The 19,908-nt window shown below is 41.9% G+C and overlaps 1 protein-coding gene across 1 annotated transcript; it reads left to right on the forward strand.

The window, feature by feature from the left end:
* Window positions 1–2,898: 2,898 nt before the first annotated feature.
* LOC124786899 (cuticle protein 21-like) lies at window positions 2,899–11,485 on the forward strand. Its single transcript, XM_047254298.1, has 4 exons — window positions 2,899–2,935; window positions 7,415–7,544; window positions 8,360–8,998; window positions 11,208–11,485. Exons 1-4 carry the CDS (start codon window positions 2,924–2,926, stop codon window positions 11,330–11,332), a joined length of 906 nt encoding a protein of 301 aa, XP_047110254.1. The 5' UTR covers window positions 2,899–2,923; the 3' UTR covers window positions 11,333–11,485.
* The last annotated feature ends 8,423 nt before the right edge of the window (window positions 11,486–19,908 follow it).

Raw genomic sequence — 19,908 nt, forward strand, 5'->3', positions numbered from 1 at the left:
CTGATGACCTTTAGTAGTTTGATATGAAGCGTCTCCGCATGCAAAATTTAGTGTGACAGACTGTACAACCAGCCGCGCGGCAAAACAATAATGCAACGTTGGCTACGCAGCGCGTCGCGAAAATATTTACATTCCGCTTAAGTCAACGAAGCACACTACGGACACTTGTATGATTAACGGTGCAGTGTTCAAAATGTGCATATTGTGATAAACTTACATGTGAATCACTACATTGTGTTGAACAGTGTCAAACTACAGAACATATTCCAAAAACAGTCTAATTCCATCCGTGTGAATGCGAGTGATATGGACACTAATAAACTTTTCCACAGGATGAGAATAGTAGTTACCTTGTCACTGATGCTTATATTTTGACATTTCATGTACCCGTCTTAAACAGAGGGACGTGGGAAAGGAGAAGCAAGACCTGCTGCAGCGCGACTTCTAGCCAGCAGCAGATCCAAACCACGATGCAGCCGACGGCAACCGACGCTCCACCGACTCGGCCGGGGGTGGTCCAGCAGCAGCCACTACCTGACTGCAGTCCAACGGCTCGACACGGGGGCGGTCTTACGACGTCAGTAGCAAATTCTTATGACATTCGATAAATGAGTGACTTTGGGAATTATGATATACCACCATGAAAAAACATTCATTATCTCAGATGCTTGCAACAGAGTCATAAATTTGCATTTTCCAGCATATTTTATTACATTCATGTCAAGCCTGACTCTTAAAAGTAGGTGTCTGTATTTTCTTGAAGCCTCTTGGACGGTTTTATTCCCGGTTTTCCGAGTCCAGTGAACCCAAATGGGGGGGGGGGGGGGGGGGGTTAAGTTAATCCGGGAAGTATCCGCTGCAATTTCCGAGATAATACAATCACTGAAGTCATTTAAAGTACTCGATTCAACTATAATTTTATCATGTCTAAAACAACATTGAAACTAAACATTTGCATCTTGAGAGTACCAAATCTACGTGGATTACGTGGACTGAAAAAAAATATACAATAGATAAACTAATTTTTTTCTCAGCCCAAGGGGCATTGTAACATCCACGTGATAAATTTTTGGGTACAGTGCGACGAGAGGAAATTATGCCTCTAACAGTTATAAACATTATGTATTCGACGTATGAAAAAACAGTGAAAACTTATAAATATTAATTATTTATATAATATTCTATGATGTAATTAGGCATATCGATGTGTATCATACAAAGACAATGATAATTGTAAATTCATTTTATGATCTGCGTTTGTCTTCCTTTGTTTTTACCTTTTGTTGGATGGCTTTTGTAGGTACCGGACGCATATCGAACTGTGGTCTGTTAAGAAATTGTAATTATTTGTTAATTATTACTTGAAAATAGAGTTCATTATTATTATAAACAGGAGTGACTAATTATTTGTAACTTTAATTCCTCTCTCAGTAAGCATTATCTGTGTTAATTATTTCTTTCCGCTGCAAGGAGCGCAGCCATTGATGATAGCGATTTGTATCGCGTTTTTGTCTGTGTTTTCCTTAGAAACAAATCAAATGTCTGCTTGATGAGGTGTAAATAGTGCACAATATGAGAGTATAGTTTATAGAATTTAATAATCATTTCAAATACTTACTTATTTGGTCTAACAATAGAAAGCCTCTATCAATTGTCTGCCGCCATCTTAACAATTATCTCAGCGGCAAATTCAAATTACGCAACTCTGCAGACATAAATGCCGAACGTAATACAAATGCGTAAAAATAAATGTGCACCGGTGGTCCCGAACTCATTTTAATGAAAATGATTCGAATCAGATTGGTTCTTTAAAAACAGTGCTCATAGCACGATCGTTATAACAAACTTTTCTAGCTGATGTATGGAGCCGAAATTAATTACGCACGAGATGCGAAGAATATTGTTTCAAGTAACATACGTCAGTGTTGTGCGCGGCTGATATTCGGTGGTCTTAATGATCATTTTGCTGAAGATAACTGTTTCCATCATAATCCATAGTTGTATAGAATCCGTTGTATGAACTGTGATTTAGTGACACTTACACAACTTACAGACAACACTTTAACACGACGTTAACTTGGAGTTCTTTAGCAACTTGATCAAATCTTTAGCCGGGAGAAGAATTATTTAGTAATCAGTCATTGTAATAAAATAAGATTATCATTTCCATTTACAAATTAGTTAAATACGAAACCACTGAATAACACAGCGAACGCTTACTGCATTATCAATTCCCATGGTGACAGATGTAGGTGAAGCCTGAAGAGTTGTCTTGCGGCATCATTTCCCTGAGGAGGGCCTGGCTACCTCTTCTAGTGAAGCCGCCGGCGGATGGAGATCTGACGTCATGAACAACCTTCGCTAAAGATAATTTGGTACGGTTGTCTCCGCATTTCAGTAGGAAGTCAAAGGACGTCAGAAGGCGCTCTTTCTTGTTTTTCTAAGCATATCTAGCTTATTCACTTTGCTGCACGTGTTCTCCATTGTATAAAGGCTCGATTTGTGTGGGTTACAAATGTTTGGTCTTTGGAAATGTAGCTCTATATACGCACTGCAGCAGGAACAATTTCGGGTTTCGCCACTCACCGTTTCCCGTGTCCCATTAGCCCTGACGTGACAGTGATGTTAGACGCTACCCATCTTACTCTCAGACACAGAGTAAAATGTCAAGGTCACCCTCCTTTCGAAACGCTGAGGCAGAAGAACGAGATCAGCCGATGGGCGGCGTGTGTGTGAGGTCGCGAGGCGTGGCAGATGCTGCGAACCAGATCCCTCTGGGCGGGTGTTGCGTCACCACCGGCTAGTCTGCCACTCAGCCACATCGAGCGGGGGCAGGTGGGGGCTCTGCCTTGCTCTCTCACTATAAAGAGGCTTCCAGCCGGTGCTGGAGCCAGTCGTCCACCAGTCGTCTCCACAAGTCGACATGGCTCATCAGGTGAGGCAGCAGCGCGATGCGAAGGACGTGGTAGTAGGCATCTACAGCAGTCTGTTGACCAAAAGATGGTATCTGAGAGCTATAGGAAAGGGTTGCGAATGAAACTCATCATGGCTTTTCACCCTAAGTGATTTAACGAAATCGCAGGAAGCATAAGTCTGGATGGTCAGATGGGGATCCAGTTCTCACCATAAGTTCTGCAGCACTGCAATGTAAGAAACTGTGGCTGTATATGGAAATGAAACTGCCACCAGATAGGAAAAGAGTAAAACGTTTCCAGATAGCAAATAAATATTAGTAACATTACGCATGATTTCTCCCAAAAGAAAATTCACTTGAAAACGTGAAATATACGTTGACATATGAATGAATTAATAGTAAGTTGCATGTTGTGCTGGCTCGATTGTTTCCATATATTATCTATTCATAGATTTGGGATTAGATCTCAACAGGTCTTACCATGCTTATGTCACCTATCACTTCTCTTAGCTCTGCCTATAGCTTGGTAACGAGAACATCCCAAGTGGCACCATCGTTTGTAGCTCACGTTAAACTTAGCGCTGGCAGGGTTCTTCCTTTTTGCAGCTTTTACCTTTCAACGTCATCTTTTGTTTCAAATTCCCGGATCGCGTGCAGCTGACCTGTGTGACAATGAGTATAGCTGGGAGACTAAGAGAAAGACAAGCAAAGGTGATTCTAAAGAATGGACAGATGACCACTCGAAGGGTATTGCTTGCGGAAGAGACATCTGGTTTCAAATCCAAATATCTAGTTTCACATATCTTGAATGTCTAACAAAGTGTGTTATTGTTTTCATTTTTAGTTAACCTTGTTTGAAATTTGGTATATCAGCTGTATAAATAAGAGAACAACTGAACAATTTAGAATATATGGAAATGAAACTTAAGGCTTCCCATCGAAGATACCATATGCCGATAAATGCAAGCATCTTTAAGCAAAACCTGAAACTGTTAACTTCTTTTTTATTTCTTTTTTATTCATGCGGAGGGAGGACTATAATTTGCTATGACTCAGATAAACGTGAAATGGTATCGTTGTCCTCTTTGCTGTGAGTCCGCAGCTCGTGTGGTCGCGTTCTCGCTTCCCGACCATCTACATCTACATACATACTCCGCAATCCACCATACGGTGCGTGGCGGAGGGCACCTCGTACCACAACTAGCATCTTCTCTCCTTCTTCCACTCCCAAACAGAACGAGGGAAAAATGACTGCCTATATGCCTCTGTACGAGCCCTAATCTCTCTTATCTTAACTTTGTGGTCTTTCCGCGAAATGTAAGTTGGCGGCAGTAAAATTGTACTGCAGTCAACCTCAAATGCTGGTTCTTTAAATTTCCTCAGTAGCGATTCACTAAAAGAACGCCTCCTTTCCTCTAGAGACTCCCACCCGAGTTCCTGAAGCATTTCCGTAACACTCGCGTGATGATCAAACCTACCAGTAACAAATCTAGCAAACCGCCTCTGAATTACTTCTATGTCCTCCCTCAATCCGACCTGTTACGGATCCCAAACGCTCGAGCAGTACTCAAGAATAGGTCGTATTAGTGTTTTATAAGCGGTATCCTTTACAGATGAACCACATCTTCCCAAAATTCTAGCAATGAACCGAAGACGACTATCCGCCTTCCCCACAACTGCCATTACATGCTTGTCCCACTTCATATCGCTGTGCAATGTTACGCCCAAATATTTAATCGACGTGACTGTGTGAAGCGCTACACTACTAATGGAGTATTCAAAGATTACAGGATTCTTTTTCCTATTGATCTGCATTAATTTACATTTATCCATATTTAGAGTTAACTGCCATTCTTTACACCAATCACAAATCCTGTCCAAGTCATCTTGTATCCTCCTACAGTCACTCAATGACGACACCTTCCCGTACACCACAGCATCATCAGCAAACAGCCGCACATTGCTATCCACCCTAACCAAAAGATCATTTATGTAGATAGAAAACAACAGTGACCTACCACACTTCCCTGGGCACTCCAGATGATACCCTCACCTCCGCTGAACACTCACCATCGAGGACAACGTACTGGGTTCTATTACTTAAGAAGTCCCGGGTTCGATTCCCGGTGGGGTCAGGGATTTTTACCTGCCTCGAGATGACTGAGTGTTTGTGTTGTCCTCATCATTTAATCATCATTCATGAAAGTGGCGAGATTGGACTGAGCAAAATTTGGGAATTTGTAAGGGCGCAGTTGAGCGCTCCACAAACCAAATATCATCATCTCAGCTGTGAGTAGATGGATGTTGTCGTTGTGCGCCAGATGCAACAGAACACTTCGTAAGAATCTTTCTTACATTGAATGCTACCGTCATAGTCCTTCATTAATGTGAACTGAAAGTTGTATTGTAAAAACATGCAAAGCAGCATAACATACTTGGCTTCCTCATCGACATACCGATGGAAAGTGTTGCATATTATGGTGCCCACTGATTTTTTCTCTTTCTTTCATCTCGTTTCATGACTGTGGATAGAAGGCGTCGAGTCATTCTTTTCTTTTTTTAATTCCTCAGTTTTGGTCTCGTTAGAACCGATTAGCCGTCTCTTCCTTTCTTCTGCAGTTTTTTGTTTGGCATATGAAGTATATTCCTCAGTAAATATTTTTACATATACGAAGTCATCTTCCACAGTTTGCTCACGCATTGTAGTTTCAGGTCACAAATTATACATTATTGTGTTTGTTCACTTAATTTTTAACCTCCTTTTCGCACCAAACTTTAATTCATAACAAAATATTCAAGCATGGCGTTCACTGTGTTAAAACACTGTGATCCTATAATTTATGAAATTTCTTTCTCAATTATACATCCTCGCTAATTATCTCCAGTAATGATTCATTTAATATTTTATCTGTCAATTTTTGGCATTTTTGTGTACTATCACATCTTATGTACTTCGTTCACCTCATCCTATCTTCGCCGCAACCTTCTTTCTCCACAACACAAAAGTTTCAGACGTCCCACAACACAAGAACATATATTTACCGTCACAGATCTGGGCACATAAAAACTTGCTGCAGACTCTCTGTTTCAATTTCTCCCTTGTTATGTCTGTCCCTCTCTTCCTCACTGTCTCTCTCTGTCTCTCTTTCTCTCTCTGTCTCTATACCCACTCGAGTCGAATGTCAATGCTAGAGCTTCAGTTCAAAAGCCATAGTCCTCTCCCTTATTAAACACGTGAAACAAGCTGTGACTGAAGAACGAATGTAACCCTACCTAGCTAGTACAAGCTGACGTACATGTTGTACCCTGCTAAGTTATTCTCAGTACAGTACTGGCATTCAAGGAAAAAAAATCCTCATTCTCCCACAACTTGAAGGTTTTTGGTGATGTGTATGTGAAATTTTGATGACTGATTACACTAGATTTTACGTCCTTTTATATCTCTAGAACAAGACTGCTGCATTGAAAGCTGCGGTAAAGTATATTGATGAAACGTATACCATTTCTTACTGAGTCAAACCGGTAAAAGATTGAACAATTGTGATGATATCCTCCGTTGTCTTAATCAGAAAAGGGATTGGCAGATGGCAATGGGAAGTTATAAACGTAAAAATTGTTGTATTGGTTCTTCATATTGGTGTTAACCACAATATGCCACCTGCATCGCAATTGTTTCCGGTTATTTTGCTTATAGTACTTCAGGTAATGTCTGGAAGATCTTTTCGGCAATCCTGGAGCCGACACATATCCAACTTTTAAACATAACAAGCTCTTCCAATTCCCCTTTCAGTTCACATCAGGGATATTTGCTAAATTTCAAGCTCCAGTAACGTTTTTCTATCTACGTCATTATCAGGCAGTTTTTCCAAACAGCACTCTAAATTTTTTTATGTTTATGATATTCTGAGAGCGTGAGATTCGGTAGCCATGCAGGTGTCATTAATTGTATTTCCGATTTGTACAACATTAATTTTCTAGAGTAAAAGTTGAATATGAAAATTCTGGAAACATAATGAAAGAGCTTTGCTGGTGTGTCAAATGATATATGTGAAAAGGTGTGCATGTGATTATACGCACATTTCAGTCAAATCGGGTGTGCAAATAACGTCTAGAAGTAGATTATTCTGTCTGTGCTCATAATTATGTTCACTTCATAATGTTCTGGGCGAGTCAGCCGTAGCAGTCACAAACTACTTGTAATAGTGTTGCTTCTAACAACGTGCTGTCTGTAGAAACAAACTTCAGCAGTGATGCAGGCATAAATCGTAGGAAATGAAGGTCGTTGTTCACTTGAATGAGTACCAAAGTCACGATAAATGTCTACATGTCAATACTGCCCTTTTCACACTAAGAATAACAAGTATGTTCTTTTATCCCGAAAAAAGAAAATCTAGGTCGAACATATGTTCTGCAGTTCGTTGATAACACGTACTGTACAATTCGGCATAGTGGCATTTGTGTTTACAGACGGTACACGGTGCTCTGTCTGTGGTGTTGCAGGTACTGTTGTGTGCATGCGCGCTGCTGGGCGCGGCCAGTGCGGGCTACCTGGGCTCTCCCGCCGTCTCCTACTCGGCGGCTCCCGCCCTGCGAGGCGGCCTTCCTTACAACGCCGGACTCGGACTCACAGGTAGTTTGTACAGCAGTCTCTCAAAGGAGGGACGACGTCTGATTTACAAGCACCATTGGCTAAGATATCTTTGTTCTTGGGGTCCTTCTAACGCAAAAGACATCGGTTTTCCTTTCAGATTCCATATCTTTACTGCTACACAAAAATCCGTGAAAATTTACTACAATATTTCATAATTAGTTGTCGTCATAGTTGCCTTCCCAATTTACTTGAGTGGTTTTACCCATAATAAACAGTAACTCGTCTATTTTAGAATTTTCAGTGTATTACTTTAACACATACACACTTTATCCACTGCTGCGAATATTTTTCTACAATTTTATTTATAGTTTCTGACCCACAGTACAAATTTTGCTGCATGCTGTTTGTAGCAATTCTTGTAAAAGTGTTCCTCTAACTAGTCCTTGCCAGTGACAAGAGGTTTCGAAAAATGGTTTTCCTTCTCATAATTCTTTACTTTCCTCTTATTCTAATTATTCTTGTGGTGACAACACAATATAGTATAGAAGCAGATCATGAAATACTTCCCCAAAATGTAGTAATAATTACGTTTCAGTGAACTTTTAGATGGATGGCAACTTACAATTGTTCTTTAAATCAAATTAGAGTATTGCATCTATTAGACTTATTATCTGTGCTCCGTAGAGCCTCGTTATCGCCGATACTGGTAACTTGTGTAATGTCTTAAACTGAAGATGGACATAGCTTTTACATACCGTATAAAGACTACTGCAAGCAACTATTTGCTAGTACCTTCTATAGGAACTGTGTGAGAGAATACAGAAGACGCCACTATGAATTCATTCCTTTCCTAGGAGGCTTGGCCGGAGGTGCCGCTGCTTCCGTTGCCGCAGCCGCCGCCGCTGCCGCAGCCGCTAGGGCCAGACTGTCTGGTGCCGGCATCAGTGGCTATGCTCCTGGCTACACTGGCGCACTAGGAGATGCCTATCCTGGTGTTGGTGGCGCCTACTCTCGCATCGCCGCTGGTTACTCTGGTGTCGCACCTGGCTACACTGGTGCTCTAGGACGTGCCTACCCTGGTGTTGGTATTGGTGGTGCCTACTCTCGTCTTGCTCCCGGCTACGCCGGCGCCGCCCCTGGCTACGCAGGTCTCGGCGCTGCACGTTACGCCGGTGGTCTGGGCCGCCTGGCCGGTGGGCTGCCCGCCGAGCTGGCTGACCCGTACTATGACCCCAACCCGCAGTACAGCTTCAGCTACAGCGTCAGCGACGCCCTGACCGGCGACGCCAAGCAGCAGCAGGAGAGCCGCAGCGGCGACGTGGTGGAGGGCAGCTACAGCCTGGTCGAGCCAGATGGCAGTGTGCGCACTGTCCAGTACACGGCTGCACCTGGTGAAGGTTTTAATGCTGTCGTCTCCAAGGATGGTGTCCCAACTGGGCCTGCCCCTCTGGGGGCTTCAGTCGCTCCTGCTGCTGCTCGAAACATCCTTCCAGGTTTGAAACAGTATTTGACCCATTAGTGATTACAAATCCAATTTTTTCTGTAACATTTATTGTGTTTACTAAGGACACAGAAGTCTACAAAGACTATCTCAATTTATTGAACCATTTGAATGTAATGATAACACATCCATAGATAGCGGAAGGCTATATACACCACTGGCCATTAAAATTGCTACACCACGAAGGTGGTTTGCTACAGACGCGAAATTAAACCGACAAGAAGAAGATGCTGTGATTAGCTTTTCAGAGCATTCACACAAGATTGGCGCCGGTGGCGACACCTATAACGTGCTGACATGAGGAAAGTTTCCAACCGATTTCTCATACCCAAACAGCAGTTGACCAGCGTTGCCTGGTGAAACGTTGTGTTGACGTCTCGTGTAAGGAGGAGAAATGCGTACCATCACGTTTCCGACTTTGATATAGGTCGGATTGTAGCCTATCGCGATTCCAGTTTATCGTATCGCGACATTGCTGCTCGGGTTGGTCGAGATCCGATGACTGTTAGCAGAATATGGAATTGCTGGGTTCAGGAGGGTAATACAGAACGCCGTGCTGGATCTCAACGGCCTCATATCACTAGCAGTCGAGATGACAGGTATCTTATACGCATGGTTGTAACAGATCGTGCAGCCACTTCTCGATCCCTGACGTTTGCAAGAGAACTACCATCTCCACAAATAGTTCGACGACGTTTGCAGCAGCTCGGACACTCAGCTCAGAGACCACGGCTGAGGTTACCCTTGACGCTGTATCACAGACAGGATCGCCTGCGATGGTGTGCTCAACGACGAACGTGGGTGCACGAATGGCAAAACGTCATTTTTTCGGATGAATCCAGGTTCTGTTTATAGCATCATGATGGTCGCATACGTGTTTGGCGACATCGCGGTGAACCTACATTGGAAGTGTGAATTCGTCAACGCCATACTGGCGTATCACCTGGCGTGATGGTATGGGGTGACATTGGTTACACGTCTGGGTCACCTCTTGTTCGCATTGACGGCACTTTGAACAGTGGATGTTACATTTCAGATGTGTTACGACCCGTGGCTCTACCCTTCATTCGATCCCTGCGAAACCCTACATTTCAGCAGGATAATGCACGACCGCATGTTGCAGGTCCTGTACGGGCCTTTCTGGATCAGAAAATGTTCGACTGCTGCCCTGGCCAGCACATTCTCCAGATCTCTCACCAATTGAAAACGTCTGGTCAATGGTGGCCGAGCAACTGGCTTGTCACAACACGCCAGTCACTACTCTTCATGAACTGTGGTATCGTGTTGAAGCTCCATGGGCAGCTGTACCTGTACACGTCATCCAAGCTCTGTTTGACTCAATGCCCAGGTGTATCAAGGCCGTTATTACGGCCAGAGGTGGTTGTTTCGGGTACTGATTTCTCAGGATATATGCACCCAAACTGCGTGAAAATGTAATCACATGTCAGTTCTAGCATAATATATTTGTCCAATGAATACCGGTTTATCATCTGCATTTCTTCTTGGTGTAGTAATTTTAATGGCCAGTAGTGTATGCACTTAGAATCAAAGGAGTTAAGTGTACGACGTCAGTATTACTAATCTGATGTTGCACGTCTTCTCCTTGGAATTAAGAGCACCTCTAATGCATTTCGTGGATGGAAGACAACTGAAAATAGATGAGTTGTCAAACGGGAAGCCTATTTTCATTCATAAATGTTGGGGACCTGACAAACTAAATTCAAGCTGAATGTGCGATTTGCTATGTTTTCCTTCTCGAGCTGCTGGCCTGATTCTGCGGGTGACTCTACCTCCTGACAACAATTAAGAATGTGTAGCTTGAGTAATACTACTTCCGTACAGTTTAAAGGGGTCAGTAATAGAAGTTGGATACAAACTGACTGCTCTTAAAACTATGTAGAACGATTACATACAATAGGCAGCCGCAGCATTTACTGTGAAGTTATTTACAATGATTTCATTATAACATTTAAAACTCTTAGCAGTTTGTAATTTATTTAGAAATATTCAAACGTTTGATCTCCATTAACAGTTTTTGATGCTCGATGGATGAGGTCAAACAAAATTAATCCAGAACTTAAGCATACTCCTAACAGCATTTTAATTGAGCTATGGTGTTCTCCAGTGTAGACAGACATCAAAAATAGTACGTTCCCATTTGATTAGACATCTTCCTCAGTGCCTGCTACAACTTTTTTCAGGAGGCATACTTCCTGGAGCTGCACGCTCTCTGCTATCTCCAGCTGCCGCTGCTGGAGTCTACGGAGCACCTCTGAAGACGGCGCATGCCTCCCTCGCCACGCCACACGCAAAGGTACACTACTAGTGCCCTCGCAAGCTGACACCTTGTAAATGTGACCACCGAATGTATTGTGAAAACGGCTCTCATGTACAAATAAAATGTACATATTTACGAATTCCTCTGCAATTTATCACTGCAATATTTGTATAAAAATAAAATTATCTGTCTTTATTTAAATGTTGTACCTATTCAATTTGGGCTTCTTCCCTAATATTACGTACAAAAATTCTTGTGTGTCACAAGTTACTTTAAGTTACGGGAATTTCTATACATTGCCATTTGTTCTGTGTTTGAAAAGAAAAAAGTAAATGTAAATACCGAAAACAAATATAAGATCTGAGAATCAATTGGTCGTCGTATTTTTAGAAGATTCAGTTCTCAACTGCAATCAACAACACACAGTAGGCTCCTGTTCCACCTAACTTGGTTTTGTTTGATAGTAGTTAGCCCACTGGACCTGCAAGCGAAAGGACGTCTTTTAAAACCTGTATCCAACAAGTCTGACTTACGTTTTCTTTTTATTTTCCCGAAAACACTTAAAGCATGTGCGGCGATAGTACCTTTGAAAGGGCATGGCCGATTTCTTACCCAGCTTTCCTTAATCTGTGGTTGTACTACATCTCTAATGACTTCCATGTTAACAGTACTTAACACTCATCTTCCCTCCATTTTTGATTCTGTTTGAGGAACATATGTTACCCCAATAACCTTGAAGGATCGTACCCAAGTATTTTCATCACAGTATCTCCCAATCTGCAATAGAAGCATTATCATCTCGCCTCTGTGTTTCATAATGTAACGTTATTGCTGGTAGGGGGCAAAATGTTTTCACTGTAGCCGACCGTGAGAAGCACGAGTGCAAATCAGGAAGAGATATTGATTGAAGAACTTCTTTCTTGTTCATGGGCCAATAGTCAACAACCGGTCTCACCTCTCCCTGTGGCTTAGGCAACACAAATACAAGAGAGGAGAACAGGGATTTAGATGGCCTAATAACTCCATCATTTAACTTCTTTTAGCTATAGTCACCATTAACTCCCTCTTCCTATGTGGTGAAAATGTATATGGAAGATGCCTTACGGGAATATTGCCCTTTAATTCAGTGTTGTGCTCCTTTAACTCCTCATAATCAGTAAGCACATCTCTAAATTATTTACCTAAATTGACAATCAGTTTCCTTCGTTCATCTGGTAAATCCCAGTGTCATAAATCGGAGAATCAGTATCCACTGAACTGGAACTGGGTTTGACACTGTTCTTACATTCACCACATGCTTACAAAACGCAATTTTTTTCTGAAGTGCAAACTCAAAATGAAACATTCTTCGACTCCACTGAGGAACTAATACAACGTTATGGATGAAGTCAGGAGCTGTAATTGCCGACACTACAAATTACGTGCTACCTTAACTGGGAATATTCATGTAAAATTCGGACATTAACTTTAATAGTTCCCCAAATCCGCACCGTTGTTCAGCCTTCTGAATGTGCTTCCTGTATTCATCTCTTGGTCTTCCTTTACGATTTTTATCCCCACGCTTCAAAATCGGAGATCCCTTGATCCGTCATAATGTCTCCTATCAATCGATCCCTTCTTCTAGTAGGGATGTACCATAAATTTCTCTTCAATTTTATTCAGTACCTCCTCATTAGTTACGTGATCTATCCATCTAATCTTCCGCATTCTTCTGTAGCCCTAAATTTCCAAATATTCTATTCTCTTCTTGTCTAAACTGTTTATCGTCTGTATTTCAGTTTCATACATGGCTATACTACATACAAATACTTTCAGAAAGGACTTCCTAACATTTAACTCGATACTCGATTTTAACACGTTTCTCTTCTTCAGAAATGCTTTTCTTCCCATTGCCAGTGTACATTTTATATCATCCCTACTTCGACCATCATCAGTAATTTTGCTTCGCAAATAACAAAACTCATTTACTACTTTAAGTGCCTAAGTTCCTAATCTAATTCCCTTAGCATCCCCTGATTTAATTCGACTACATTCCATTATCCTTGGTTAGCTTTTTTTGAAGTTCATCTTATTTCCTCCGTTCAAGATACTGTCATTCCGTTCAGCTGCTCTTCCATGTCCTTTGCTGTCTCTGACAGAATTAAAATGTCAATGGCGAACCTTGAAGTTTTTATTTCTTTTCCCTGGACGTTAATTCCTGTTCCAAACTTTTCCTTTATTGCCTTTACTGCTTGCTCAATATACAGATTTAATAATGTAGGTGACAGGCTACAACCCAGTTTCACAGCATCACTTTCATGACATTCGACTCTTATAATTGCCACCTGGTTTCGGTGCAAATTGTAAATAGCCTTTCGCTCCCTATATCTCATTCCTGCCACCTTTAAAATTTGAAAAAGAGTATTCGAGTCAAATTTGTCAAAAGCTTTCTCTAAATCTACAAATACTATAAACGTAAATTTGTCTTTTACTAACCTATCTCCTATGAGAAGTCGTACGGTCAGTATTGCCTTAAGTGTTCTTACATATCTCCGGAATCCAAACTGATCTTCCCCGAGGTCGGCCTCTATCACTTTCTCCACTCTTCTGTAAAGTATTCGAGTTAGTATTTTGAAATCGTGACTTATTAAACTGATAGTTCGGTAATTGTCACACGTGTTAGCACCTGCTTTCTTAGGAATTGGAAATATTATGTTCTTCTTGAAGTCTGGGGGTAATTCGCATGTCTCAAAGATATTGCTCACCAAGTGGAAGAGTTTTGTCATGGCGGACTCTCCGAAGGCTATCAATAGTTCTAATGGAAAGTTGTCTACTCCCGGGGCCATGTTTCGCCTTAGGTCTTTCAGAGGTCCGTCGAATTCTTCACGTAGTATCATATTTCCCATTTCATCTTCATCTACGTCCTCTTCCGTTTCATTATATTGCCCTTAAGTACCTAGCCCTTGTATGGATCCTCTATATACTCCTCCCGCCTTTCTGTTGTATCTTCTTTGCTTAGGACTGGATTTCCGTATCAGCTCTAGATATTCATGCAGGTGGTTCTCCTTCCTCCAAATTAGCTTCCGGAATTCAATAAAAGGCAGTTTCCGCGGCATTACCTCAGCGAATGCCTCCCCAACGGCTACCGACCATTGGACTCAACACTGACATAACCGAAATAAGTCCCCTCGATACTCAAATTAAAAAAATGCTATTCCCCTGGACCTCCTCAGTTGAATTCACAGACAACACATCACCATCACTGCTTTGGTAACTTGACAAACAGATATGCCCACCTACAGCAGGGGACCTAGGAGGAATTTGCTCTGCGGTCTGTTAAGCGTGTACATGATTCACTTTGCGCTATTTCCCCCCGAGGTAACATATCCTGGGTTCGTACCCAGCTGTTCTCTTAATAATTTACACATGGAGTTGGAGGATCTGATGCTACACAAACCCTGATCCTATTAACATAGTGAACAAGTGGGCTCTAATTCTGTTAACCTGCTAGCGAGATGGTTCGTTAATTCGGAAAAAGAGAGTCTTATTTAAATCGTTTAATGGTAGCGTAATTCTGGTGGTGGTGTCACTGACCTCTGCTTCCTGCACGCCCGGCAGGACCACGGGACGGAGAACAGCCCGTAGGCGGTGCGCTAACATGGGCTTACTGCCCGACATGTTAGCGCCGCGAATCTTTAACATGCAAATGAACTCTTCTACCTTCAAGTCAACGACCGCGGGCACATCCCTGGCGGCCATAGAGAAACAGAACGGTAACAACTAATATCTGCTAAAGAGAACACAAGATAAGATATAGCAATCAGCGAAATGAGGACAATTTTCTCCCAGTTAAAGAAAATAAAGATTTTAAAAAAGTCAGACACATCCCACCACAACGTAACAACGTTCTTTGCTACCACAGTGCGACAAATTAAGTGAGCGGTGAGGCTATGCCGTGGTAGGTGTGATACATTTCTCTCAAATTGCATTTCAGTTTCATTATATCACAGACTCCCATGAAAAACATAAGAATATTCACAACAGAAACTAAAATCCAATGACAAGGATATCACAGAATAAGACCACATGTAATTTAACTAATTAAATGGATGTATCTCCACAGCAAATACAAGAACGCAACCTACAATAATATTAGAGAAAAACAATTTTTATGAAACTTAATTTATTATCCACCATTATCCATGCACGGAAGATACTGCCGTGACATGTATTGCATTAAAATTTTATCAAACAAATTTATACATAGACAAAACAACAATAAACATGTGTCAACACATTTAATGAAAGCTATGTAATATGGCTCATGAACTGTCGTATAACTGCGCTTCGATTAAATACAGCAAATCAACAAGAACTGAGGCAACGAGATCATAAGCTCTTGCGATTATCAAATTACCATAGGCCAACAACATCAGCAGTTTTCTGAATCACGAACAGAGCCTTTCTGGATAATAACAAAGGCCACCCAGACCCTCGGCTCTTCCGGCGTGGTATACCTGGATTCACAACCCCAATCATGCGGCCTAACACACTGGATCATTCGATGGCGGCCATCGTAGTTGACGATAGGCAGCTAGTAAACAAGCACGTCCATGGCGCAGATAGGTCTACTCCGGACGGTAGGCCCCGTCAATGATCATTTCAGGTTGCAACCTGGAATCTGAAGAACTCCACTGTTTTCCCCGACAGCCGGCAACTTCGCTTAAGAGGTGCCACAGCCGCACTGGCCACAGGAATTCGAATGCATCGCCACAGTAACGGTTTTCGAATCAGCACAAAGACAACAATTACACTAATGTCACCACGAATAATGATGCTCTCCTGGACATTACAAAATGTGTGACATGGTTCTTAAAAGGGTTTTTGACCACCACAGACGGCGAACAACGTTCTGCAACGCGCTCCCATGCTGACCACGAGGTTGGCAGGACGTGCTATTCCTGCGGTTGACAAGAGCCGGATAGTCGTTGGTGCTTCTCGAGATGCCGTAATACATCTCCCCAACGTACCAATACGCACTCGAGGGGATTTAAAGTGGAGAAACCGGCAGTGCGGTGCTTTCGCTGACTGTCCAGTCATTGCAAGAACTCCTCCAGTAGCGCAGTAGGATGCCATCACGCGCCGTCATCCAAAATAATTCAAGTCAGTGCCGAATAGAAATCTGAATATCCGCACTCGGGGAAGGAGCACAGTGACCAGTGAGTGTACCACGTTCAAAGATTTGGACGTCGGTGCGCATGTGCAACCTTGTGCTTCCTCACACCATTAACACCTGGACCACCAAAACGATCATTTCCCACACCCGGGTTCCCGGGTTCGATTCCCGGCGGGGTCAGGGATTTTCTCTGCCTCGTGATGGCTGGGTGTTGTGTGCTGTCCTTAGGTTAGTTAGGTTTAAGTAGTTCTAAGTTCTAGGGGACTTATGACCACAGCAGTTGAGTCCCATAGTGCTCAGAGCCATTTGAACCATTTTTTGAAAACGATCATGTTCGACAAAGTTCCTAGGAAATTATTGTGTATATGTTGGAGGCACAGGAGAATCTGCGCTACACATCCTACCAGCAGATTTTTATAAAAAAAATAATAACTAAGATTTCGTTTTACAATGGTCAGTCCTTTGTTATACTGACGTGCCTGGTGCAGGTGATTGGGTCCATTAAATAAATCAATTTTATGGAAGAAATAATAAACAGCAACTCAGTTGCAAAACAGAAGGTTTACATAAGCCCCTTGACATGATTTCAGTGTTTATGAAAACGTCTTATTCAGAAAGAATAGTTAAAGTTTACATAAGCATTGACACTATGGTCAAACGGTTTAAAGAAACCTTCATTGTTGTAACTGATAGGCGTTTCTTACATCTTCAAGAGGATTTCATCCTATGACTGCTGCTCGATCATGTACAATTTTATTAAATACATTGGTTCTACGAGACGCAATACCTGTATATTAACGGAAGAATCTATAACGTTGTTAATTCAGTGACCAACTGTTTATTTTACAGAGTGAACTGATGTGAAAGTACGTTATTGTTTTGGCAGTCAATTCGCGGTGTGCAGTTTTTAAATCGCTCCTTGAACGTAAGACAATAATTTACTTCTTGGATTATTTTTTTCAGTTGGTCAGTTAGCGGCACTGAAGCGGTGGAACATTTTATTGCTACTGTAGGACCCCCGATTATGAATTTTACACTGTTAACGTAATTGTCCCAAGGAATTTTCATATACAGTAAAAACAATAGACTACCAATCGCCGTTGTATAACTGTATTTCTAGGCAACCAGTTTCGACGTTACACTACGTCATCTTCAGGCCTTAACTGCTCCAAGCCAGTAACCGTGTTACAAATATAGCAGTGCCTGTAAGTGGTTTCGTAATAGCTATGCCTCTCTTGCAGCGTATGCCACAGGAGTTGACTGAGCATCGGTGTGACGCTTTCGCGTTTATTAGACGTATCTGTAACAAAACGCTCTGTCCTTCTTTGGATCTTCTGTATTTCCTCTGTCAGTCCCGTCTGGTATAAATCCCACGTTGACGAGCAATATTCAAGTGTTAAAAGATGGTTTAGTAAGCTACCTCCTTATTGTAGTGGATAATTCAGAAACCTGAAATGCAAAGTGAATAGTAAGTATGTTTCTTCGAAGATAGTGATAACTATCTTTTGGAAAGCTGTCCAGTCCACTTCTTTTTCAAGAATTTTGGGTGGAGAACAAATACTTATATTGGTCTGCAAACTTAAGGACGAGATTATCTTTCGTATGATGTGTCAGTGTCAGGTAACATATCTAGATGCAACTTGGCCCATACATTGAAAGAAGTTTTGGAGTATAGTATAGAAGGGAACTGAGAAAAAAATGAAATGAGACGACCAGAAATGGCACTTCCATTCTGCTTCTTAATATGGAGTGTGATAACGACGGACGGCAGTAAGTGCTCTGCAAAGGGCTCCCATGGTGGGCACGAGGTTAGTAAGGAGTTCTTATCGTAGGGGGTTCCATTCCTTCACCAGCGCGGATCACAACTGCTGGGTGTGGACGTGCCTCAATACGTCTCCTCACAGGAGTACAGTGTCACAATCACGTTGACAGGTGAGCGTGCCGTGTTCAAAAATTTGGAAGTCAGTACTTCCATGCAACATTATACCTCCTCACACCGTAACACCTGCAGCACCAAAACGACCGTGTTCGATAATATACCTGCACGCATTAAGTGTTCCCACCTATTGCCACATGAGGATACGTCCAGAATCACGACTCACACTGAATCTGCTCTCATGCGAGAAGATCGCACGATCTCATTCATCTTTGGCCCAAATCTTGGCAAGAGAACCCCAACCGAAACACGTTTGAAGTCCTGTAATAAGGAGCTGTACTGAGTTGACTCTGGGGGCTACTTCTACGAGAGCAAGAAGGAATGAATTCAGTGCTCACAATGTAAAAGATGGTATCATGAAACATGTGAGAACGGATACTTTAAAAAATCAGGGACGAGAACATTGTGCGAAGATGACTGTGTTGAACGTAAAGGTGAGTGAATTAGAAGTTCATTGTTTGCTTAAATTTGCCATTGTTTCCGTAATTGCATAACGTAGCACTTCCATTACTGGTTATGATTAAGTATTTCTTCATTTTTGGGTAATGTGTGGTACGTTTAGTATCACAGAAGTTGGACTGGAAGTTGTCAAGTTGTCACAGAAATTTTAAGGTGTCGTTATTATCTTCACTATTCCTTATAAATACTAGTTTTCCCATTCCTGCATAAAAATCATATTAATTAAAAAAATACTGAATTTACACCAAGTTTAAATGTTGTGAATTTTAGTAAAAACGTATCTTGTAATGTTAACTGCTTGAAAGCTCTCACAGTAATAAACGTAGAGAAAATACTGTTACACAGGACAGACCACAGAGAAGGTTTCATGAAGATTTATATGGTATGTCATCATCGTTGTTATCAATCGATGTATTCTGTGTATAGTGGCCTTCTTTAGTTTTTCCAGTTTATTAGAGTCTCCAGCTACACATCGGTGTTGCTCTGGATGTTTATAATATCATCTGCAAACTTCCATTAACCTGTTCTCTCGATCTTTTATTATGGCCTGAAACCAGTAAACATCTTCCTCAGCTTGTCATCTATTCGCATGGCTTCAAGTCCCGCCCATATGCATTTAATTTTCATTACAGACGTACTTTCATGTCTGATCAAAAGTATCCGGACACCACTGTATATTGATGCATTGACACGCCTGAGCTAGACTCGCCACATTTCGTTTTCTTTCCAGTTGATTCTTCCACGTGTGCAGCCGTCCAAATTTTGTCTACGGAACATGTTAACGAAGAACGCCACTACAGTGGACCCTAACCGTTCGCTGATTAACGAACACTGCCTTCTTCTGTCTCTACAAGTCCGTCGTGTTGCAGGGCCAGCTCCAGTTGACGTAATAGTAGCGCCGACCTCATACCATGTGACGTCTAACTTTCTGTCCACGACTGGGAGACCCACAGTTTCATTCATTTTAACCGAGTGCTCAAAATGTTATATTACTTTTAGTGGTGGCTCTTGAATGTACGTTTTAGGTGTTCACAAATTTTTAGATTCAGATAAATTTGAGAACGTGAAGTTAAT

The sequence above is a fragment of the Schistocerca piceifrons genome, chromosome 1, assembly GCF_021461385.2.
Source record: "Schistocerca piceifrons isolate TAMUIC-IGC-003096 chromosome 1, iqSchPice1.1, whole genome shotgun sequence".
Lineage (NCBI taxonomy): Eukaryota > Metazoa > Arthropoda > Insecta > Orthoptera > Acrididae > Schistocerca > Schistocerca piceifrons.

Excerpts from the sequence above, each read along its gene's own strand:
- LOC124786899 (XM_047254298.1), top strand. Across the intron at positions 7,545-8,359 it reads CGCCGGACTCGGACTCACAG|GAGGCTTGGCCGGAGGTGCC; the intron begins GTAGTTTGTACA and ends TTCCTTTCCTAG. Across the intron at positions 8,999-11,207 it reads TGCTCGAAACATCCTTCCAG|GAGGCATACTTCCTGGAGCT; the intron begins GTTTGAAACAGT and ends AACTTTTTTCAG.